The sequence below is a fragment of the Monopterus albus genome, unplaced genomic scaffold, assembly GCF_001952655.1.
Source record: "Monopterus albus unplaced genomic scaffold, M_albus_1.0 scaffold147.1, whole genome shotgun sequence".
Classification (NCBI taxonomy): Eukaryota; Metazoa; Chordata; class Actinopteri; order Synbranchiformes; family Synbranchidae; genus Monopterus; species Monopterus albus.
The window spans coordinates 183,070-191,960 of record NW_018128027.1 but is presented as its reverse complement, the minus strand read 5'-3'; the positions used below and the strand labels follow the sequence as shown (position 1 = coordinate 191,960).

General features: G+C 39.7%; 2 protein-coding genes across 7 annotated transcripts in view; one reads left to right on the top strand and one right to left on the bottom strand.

The window, feature by feature from the left end:
- babam2 (BRISC and BRCA1 A complex member 2) overlaps positions 1–1,700 on the bottom strand; it is a 28,961-nt gene extending 27,261 nt beyond the window's left edge. The window contains exons 1-2 of the mRNA XM_020614531.1: positions 1,623–1,700; positions 781–936 (exon numbers count right to left, since the gene is read on the bottom strand). Of these exons, the coding sequence (XP_020470187.1) occupies positions 781–917 (137 nt within the window). The 5' untranslated portion in view covers positions 918–936; positions 1,623–1,700. The remainder of the gene's footprint in view (positions 1–780; positions 937–1,622) is intronic.
- rbks (ribokinase) overlaps positions 912–8,891 on the top strand; it is a 65,478-nt gene continuing 57,498 nt past the window's right edge. The window contains exons 1-2 of one of the 6 annotated variants that reach the window (XM_020614525.1): positions 912–965; positions 3,874–3,935. In XM_020614525.1, the coding sequence (XP_020470181.1) occupies positions 3,877–3,935 (59 nt within the window). In that variant the 5' untranslated portion in view covers positions 912–965; positions 3,874–3,876. Of the gene's footprint in view, positions 966–1,106; positions 1,213–1,386; positions 1,474–1,767; positions 1,948–3,873; positions 3,936–8,891 lie in introns of those variants that run through there. The other 5 variants (XM_020614523.1, XM_020614521.1, XM_020614522.1 and 2 more) reach the window with 5 other exon arrangements.

Below are 8,891 nucleotides of genomic sequence, written 5' to 3'. Positions count from 1 at the left end.
CATTCACAAGGCTTAAAATTAGTGAAAACACAATATTACTGAATATGATGTAAAACATAACACTGTGTTCTTCACAGTGCCAATACACACTACTTTGTTTTAAATTCAGATTCTTTTTATGCATCTGTCTGGTTAGTGAGATGTTGACACTAGATGATGATGAACAGCAGAATTTGCAGTGGAGACATAAAAAAAAAAACATAAAAACACATGAATTCCATTCTGACCATTCCAACAGTTGCATGGTCAAATATCAAATATGAATTAGAAATAGGACCACATCTAGAAAAGGCCCAGGATCAGATCTGATTTGAAAGAATCGGATTTGACTTGTTCACACATCTGTGAAAAAAAAATAAATATCTGGGCCACTTAGAGGAAAACAAAAAAATGGATTTAAGCCACTTCAAGATATAATATACAGCTTATGGGCACAGATCTTATCCAGTAGTTTTAAAAGAATTTAGTTAATGACCATTTTTCTCTCACTTACACTGCATGTACTGGTGAGAGCTGTATTAGTTTTTTTTTTTTTACATTAACTCATAAATAAATGAATGAATTTGTACTGCTGAGGTATTTGATAGTTAAAAATACAGGGAAAAAGACTGTGTATATATATGATTATTTGACTCAAGCAAATATAATTTCATGTTTACAGTGCTTGCCATACATGTCACTCATCTATTTCATATCATTTGCATGCAAGATTACAGAAGTGCAAGAGAGACTGGATCTAGTTTTTCATATATGAACCTAAGGTGCAAAACTACACCTCACCCAGTCTTGAGGTCTGTGACACGGAGGCAGTTTGTGGAGTCGATTCCCACATGGCCGTTTCTCACCACACTGCACAGCAAGGGCCGCAACTCGGGTGAGATCCGGTGCAGTGCAACCTCAGGGGACATGTTGCTCATGTTATCTGCTCCGAGGAGTCTGTGGAGATAAAGCAACACTTTACATAGGTGCTTAAGCTTAATCAAAACAGTTTACAGAGGTGCTTAAGCTTAATCAAAACAGTAACGTTATTTTACAAGCAAGATTCAAGGGACGTTAACTTCATCACGTAGGCGATACGGTCATTTTTAGCTGTCATTTCCTGGTACCCTGGAAATTTTTCTGTGCACGTCAGTCAGTTTCCTGTTCTTAGATTTTATCCCAAGTTATTGGAGGAAATACATATTTGCCAAGAAGAATACACAGGCTGACGAAGTAGGTTTATCCTCCTCATTATTCCTGGAAGTTGAGGTTTTTGGTAAAACCATAAAATTTAGCTAAGGACCAAGAGGAGACAAATTTAGCTGTCCCATTCCTCATTATGTCCCGTAGACCTGCCACGTTGCACGGAAGACAGTTAATATAGGACGACTATAAGCTCATGCCCTACACCTTGATTAGCGTTAACCGTGACGTTCATTAGCTGAACGATTAGTCTGCATGCCAGAGTAGCCACCGTTAGCTCACCACAGAATGGTAAGTTATATTAAACCACAAGTTAAACGTTTACCTTTCTAAAAATAGCCTGTGTATTACTGTCGATTTAAATACATCGTGCGCTGTGTATTAGAGTACCTGGTAAAAACTGGAAGCCAGACAATTTGAGCGTTAACTCAATTATTTACTTTATGTTCTCAAAACTTCCGGTACATGTTGTTTGGGTCCTTTCGATAGCCCCCTGCTTAGTCTTCTTCAGTAATGCCTGTTGACAAAATGCGCATTTTTATTCGCAGAGACAATTTTCCCGGTGATATGTTAGTTTTAAAGCACGTTTAGTCTCACATAATTATACCTAAAGAGTTTTAAATAGCAATAAACGTGTATTCTTTGATTCAGTGATAACAACGGGTCGGGCAATAGCCATAAAGATATACAGCTGTAATTTTGCACTTTGACTGTCATTTGTGTGTAGTGATTTGTTCACTCTGCAAGAGCGTATTGGTTTTCCAGGTAATTATGTCGTATTTTGCAAGAGTTTGTCTGAACACACTTCATTTGACTTTAGTGTTTTTCAAATTAAAGCTGGGTCACATTGCATTTGAGTTGGCGTTTAATTCCACATAGTTTCGAGAGTTGGAAAGAATGCACCCGTAGCTGCATGTAGTAATTTATATGTAAAGCATACTGTACAGAAAGCCAGCTGGTCTCTGTGTGTGTGTATGTATATGTATATATATATATGTGTGTGTGTGTGTGTATATGTATGTATGTATGAGAACTTCAGTGCATGACTATGTCCTTTACCATTGTATCAGTATTACATGTTCCTTCTTTCCATCTTTTATACAGAAATATTTATTGATTCCGCCAAAACAAATCTTATTGCAATCATACCACAGTACATTTTACATATAGCCTACTATATTACTACCGGAATCCTTCAAAATAACAAAATATATGGCCAAGTATTTTATAAACATAAAGGGTAAAGGGCTGTTTGGCTTTTTTTTTCTATGTTAATCATAATAACCCATCAGAAAAGCTCACAGCCTCAAAAACACTTAAGGTGTTATGTGAAATCCCACCTTAAATGTATTGGTTTTGTACAAAAAATAACTCCAACTAAGATTAAAATGGCTTAAAAACTCATGCAGTGAGAACAGTGGGGTTCTTAGTCAGAACAGCCGTGCTGATTCACAGCTGGGAATTTCCACCTTCGTGGAGGTGATTCAGACTTCAGAGTCCAGTAGAAAGAGCAAAGGTAAAATATATTTAGTTGATGATCATTCGATCATTACTGGTGTGGTTCATTAAATGGCATAAGAGGTTGCCTTATTAGTTCAACATTCAGCTAAATTTCCCTTTTCTTCTGAGTACTCTGAAATTGTTAGGAAAATGTGGTACTGGGACTAAAATAGAGCCTATTACATAGTGAATGTGCATGTGTTTTGAGGGTGGGAGTGGAATGACAGTAAAAGAAGTATTTTGCTGATTATAGACATTATCTAAACTTCTGAAAGCATTTTTTAAAAACATAACAGTCATCATCCAGTTAAGCCTTGACTGCCTAAACAGACACAGGCAAAATATGTGATCTTACAAGTTTTTTACATAGGTCCAACAGCATTTTAATTTGGGATTCGTTTACAACTCAATCTATAGTTTAACTCACAGTGTACAACTGTGATTTTCATTTAGATGAAATTGTTTGCTTGTATGATACAATCATTGCAAAGCACAAAAAGTCTCTGCCAACACAAATCATGTCTTTAATCACTTATCTGGCACATAACGTGGAAACTTTGGTTAAGCTATAGTTAATGCATAATGGATAAACATATTTTAGATTGAGCTGTACAAATACATCTTTAGGTTAATATTTCAGTACAGTATGATATTTCAGATTCAAGTTCAACAAGCAACTGAGAATTTAATAGAGTTCCCTGCAGATTTGAGTGTTTGGACAATGTAGATCTCTTCTCCTGCTGTGGAGACATGGAAGGTTCTAGGCTAGCTTTTCATGCCTGCAGAGGGAAGATAATGTGCTGAGAGATGTGGGAGAGAGAATTGTGCCATCCTACAGCCAGTGGCCAGGCTTTCCAAGTCCTCCACTGCCTAGGAAGAGATTTGAAGAGATTAACACACTAGCATTAGCTCTAATACAAGGTGAGGATTGAATTAATTTAAGACTTTGCTAGACTGTGGTGGGGCTTTTGGAAAACTAGTTCACATATTTTGCCTGAAATGCTATGGTCGACTATGCTTTAGATTTGGTCCTTTTTATGAAAAGGTTTTACAGGAAAGGTCAGACAAATGTTGAGACATTCAATAATCTCCTAAAACATCAACAGTAATTTAAATGAAGACTATTTAAAATATTTCATGTCCAGAATTGAGTGTTGTTACAGAAGTAATACCAATGTGTGTCTTGATCAGATCATGACTGAAGAGGTTTTTGATGTGATGGTGGTCGGCTCCTGTATGACTGACTTGGTGAGGTGAGTAAATTTAGCCCTTACTTAATCACTATAACCTTCGAAATCACAACTAGTGAGTGAAGTTATATCAGTACTGTGTGCTTCCACAGCATATTTTATGAGAAGTCCAAGTACAAAATCTTTGGCTAAACCTGGCTTCAGGAAACTCCTCTAATTCTTCAGGTGGGCCCAACAAGAAGAGGTGCATTCAGTAAATTTTCATTGGATGTGTATTTCAAAAATGTGAAGCAGAGTTTCTCAGCCTTTGTGTCAGGATCCTATGTGGCATTGCACAATATGACCCCATGTGGCTGCAGGAGTTTTGTGAGACTGATAGCTTTGAAATAGGCTATATAACACTGTATTTGATCTATATACAAGTTGAAAACCCTTAGAAGTTTTAGAATTGGGACAAATACTATCCATCCATCCATTTTCTAAACCGCTTAGTCCCAAACGGGGTCACGGGGGGCTGGAGCCAATCCCAGCCAGCTGCAGGCGAAAGGTGGGGTACACCATGGACAGGTTGCCAGTCCATCGCAGGGCTAACACACAGACGAACAACCACTCACACACACAATCACTTCTACGGGCAATTTAGAGACACCAATCAACCTATGCTGCATGTCTTTGGACTGTGGGAGGAAGCCAGAGCACCCGGAGAGAACCCACGCAAGCACGGGGAGAACATGCAAACTCCGCACAAAAAGGCCCTGGGTCAGCCTATTGGGCTATACTACTACTTGTCTTTTAACCAAATAGTTTCCAAATTGTGGGATTATCCCATTGGGATGAACATGAAGAGCAAGTTGATTTAATGGAAAAGAAAATGAAAGGAATTATTCCTTTCATAAAAATGTTTATTTGCTCTTCTACCCCAAACAGCAATTGTCCAGTCATAATTTTGTGTCTATAAGCAAGACAAGCCTGCCAAAATTTGGACTTGTCTATATTAAAGCTGCTTAACACTTAAAGGGCATCAAGGGTGGTGGCTTTTTTCCCTCTAACATTTCCAAATACCATATAAGCAAAAGTGCCATGAATGAAATAAACAATGTGATCATCTGTAATTGTTAGCATGCCCAGCTATTACCTACAGAAGGAACAAAGTGTTACTTTGAAAGCCAAGACCAATCATCATAAACTAGCATACATTAAATGGGTTACATGTTACATTATAAAGGCAGGCTCATTACTTATTGCAGTACTATAATGTTTTGATGGAAGTGTTAAGTAGCTCTGCTCTGTTATCAGACTTCATGCTAACATTAGCAGCTTTTGATTAAATTTGGGAAAGTTCACACAAGCTTTTTCTCTTCTAAAAGCGAAAATGTTTAGGAAATATGGTCTTTTTGCATGTTTGTCATACTGTAATGTTTCAGATCATCAAACAAATTTAAATATTAGTCAACGATAACACAAGTAAACACATCATGCAGTTTTTAAATGAAGGTTTTTATTATTAAGGGAAAACAAAATCCAAAACTACAAAGCCCTGTGTGAATAAGTGTTTGCCCCCTAAACCTAATAACTGGTTGGGCCACCCTTAGCAGCAACAACTGCAATCAAGCGTTTTCGATAACTTGCCATGAGTCTTTTACAGCGCTGTGGAGGAATTTTGGCCCACTCATCTTTGCAGAATTGTTGTAAGTCAGCCACATTGGAGGGTTTTCGGGCATGAACTGCCTTTTTAAGGTCATGCCACAGCATCTCAATTGGATTCAGGTCAGGACTTTGACTAGGCCACTCCAAAGTCTTCATTTTGTTTTTCTTCAGCCATTCAGAAGTGGACTTGCTGGTGTGCTTTGGATCATTGTCCTGCTGCAGAACCCAAGTTCGCTTCAGCTTGAGGTCACAAACGGATGGCCGGACATTCTCCTTCAGGATATTTTGGTACACAGCAGAATTCATGGTTCCATTTATCACAGCAAGTCTTCCAGGGCCTGAAGCAGCAAAACAGCCCCAGACCATCACACTACCACCACCATATTTTACTGTTGGTATGATGTTCTTTTTCTGAAATGCGGTGTTACTTTTACGCCACACATAATGGGACACACACCTTCCAAAAAGTTCAACTTTTGTCTCGTCTGTCCACAGAGTATTATCCCAAAAGTCTTGGGGATCATCAAGATGTTTTCTGGCAAAACTGAGACGAGCCTTTATGTTCTTTTTGCTCAGCAGTGGTTTTCGTCTTGGAACTCTGCCATGCAAACCATTTTTGCCCAGTCTCTTTCTTATGGTGGAGTCATGAACACTCACCTTAACTGAGGCAAGTGAGGCCTGCAGTTCTTTGGATGTTGTTGTGGGGTCTTTTGTGACCTCTTGGATGAGTTGTCGCTGCGCTCTTGGGGTAATTTTGGTTGGCCGGCCACTCCTGGGAAGGTTCTCCACTGTTCCATGTTTTCGCCATTTGTGGATAATGGCTCTCACTGTGGTTTGCTGCAGTCCCAAAGCTTTAGAAATGGCTTTATAACCTTTTCCGGACTGATAGAGCTTCATTATTCTCTTTCTCATTTGTTTTTGAATTTCTTTGGATCTCGGCATGCTGTCTAGCTTTTGAGGATCTTTTGGTCTACTTCACTTTGTCAGGCAGGTCCTATTTAAGTGATTTCTTGATTGCGAACAGGTGTGGCAGTAATCAGGCCTGGGTGTGGCTATAGAAATTGAACTCAGGTGCGATAAACCAGTGTTTTGACAGGGGGGCAAACACTTGTTCACCCAGGGCTATATAGTTTTGGATTTTGTTTTCCCTTAATAATAAAAACCTTCATTTAAAAACTGCATGATGTGTTTACTTGTGTTATCTTTGACTAATATATAAATTTGTTTGACGATCTGAAACATTACAGTGTGACAAACATGCAAAAAGATAAGAAATCAGTAAGGGGGCAAACACTTTTTCACACCACTGTAGGCGCTGAAGAGGGTGATGCTAGAATGAAGCAGGCTGATTATACTTTGCAATACAAGGATAATATCTTTTCTTTATCTGTAGGTCTTTTACATGGATCATCCCTTGGTGAGGAGGATCTTGACTTTTTGCCTGACACATGCAGCTTTAGCCTCAGCTTTTAAGCACAATATCACCTGTATGTACAAGATTCTTGCTTTAAAACAAACAAGCTGGAAGCATTTAATAGTCTGGCAAAGACAGCACTTTCAGCATACTCGTGGAGGTGTGGTTATCTTAATTAACTAGCTAGCTAGAGCTGGTGAATCTGCAATTGACAGTTGTTAATTTTAGACAGAAAAATTAACAACTAGGCTATGAGAACCCTGCTTTTATGATCTTCTGTCTGAAATCAAATTGCTAAGAATTTCAAGTGATAAATCTGCCACAGTGATCATTGCAAACTACATTATGTTGCAAAAAAAATGGAAAGTTCAACAGGCATAGTAAGAATAACTAAGACGGTTAGGGCGTAGTGAACAGTCAGCTGTCTTTGTTTAAAACATTGTTTCCCTATATTATTATTATTATTAACTACCACCATCACAACCACCATTTTCCTTCCAGAATTTTATTTTGATATGCAGGCTGGTGGAAACCATAGCATGTGGGCTGAAGGGTATTTTCCATCATGGCTTGAAATGGACTGCAGTCCTGTAAACACAAGAATAGAGGAAGTGTTCTAAAGTTAGATGATACTGCTGCATTTTCAGTACTTGTCTCAAAAACCTAAAATATTACTGAGAACAACTGTAGTCAAGGTCCACAGCTTTTAGGCCATTAGCCAATAATTATGGGCCAACTTCAGGTTCTTATTTTTCTGGTAAGTCCTAGCACATGGTTTCACTGAATTTGAAAACACTTAATAGCAGTTGCACAAGTTGTTCTTCATGACATATGCACTGCTTTTTTAAAAAACAGATCAATTACTGCTGCAGGTTATAAACTAAATCATTGATCTAGCCATTAACAGATGGTGCTTGTCACGATTCGGTTCCCTTGCTTCCTGTCAGGCTTTTATTTTTACGTTACTTCCTGTTTTTGTTTTTCACCTCTGTTTCGGTCACTTTACGTTCACTAATCACTTACATTAGTTTCACCTGCTCCCGATAGTTTGCACCTGTTCGCACCGTAATATAAGCAGTCTTCACCCTCCTATCCCTGCCAGATTGTTCTAGACTCTAGCTCTGACTCTCCAGCATCCATACCTTGCCTGACTCTGTTTCTGACCTTGGATTGTTTGTTTTGACCACCGTTTATTGCCTATGTCCTTCCAGTGTCTGATTGCCTGCAGTGTACCGACCTTCTGAGCTTCCCCTGGACCTCTTGAGTTTTGAATCCCCTGGCTACACCTGTTTACCATCGACCTGATTGTTTATCCTGGACTGTGTATTGGTTGTCTAGTTGCAACAAGTAAAAACCTTTCACTAAATCAGTTCGTCTGGTTTTATAATTGAGTCCACCACAAACACCGTTTGGCGTCCTAACGCCAGACCTGACAGTACAATCTGGCCAAAAGTATGGACTCAACCAGCGAGCAAGAGCCTGACAGGAGAGCTCGGATGGAGCAGGCCCTAGCCCACCAGGGAGCTGCCCTGGGTCAGATACAGATGGACCTACACCAGTTACGTCAGGCAAGAGGCGATCAGGCCGCTGCTGGGGTGGCTGCGGCCAGTGCTTCAGCGGAACACGAGCCCAGACTGGCTCCACCAGAACGATATGGAGGAGAGAGCGGAGAAAGCAATGCGTTTCTCACCCAATGCGAGATCCTTTTTGAAATGCAACCATCAGCGTTTCCCACCGAACAAGCCAAGGTGGCCTACACCTTATCTTTGTTAACCGGAAAAGCCAGACAATGGGCCACGGCGGAATGGACAGCTAGGACGGCCTGCTGTGACACATTTGGGGATTTCGCTGTGGAGGTCACCAGGGTGTTTGATCCACCATGCTACGACTCGGGCGCTTCTCCCTCGGTCATGTCACTATCACAGGGTTCCCAGTCAGCTGTGGATTACATCGTTGGT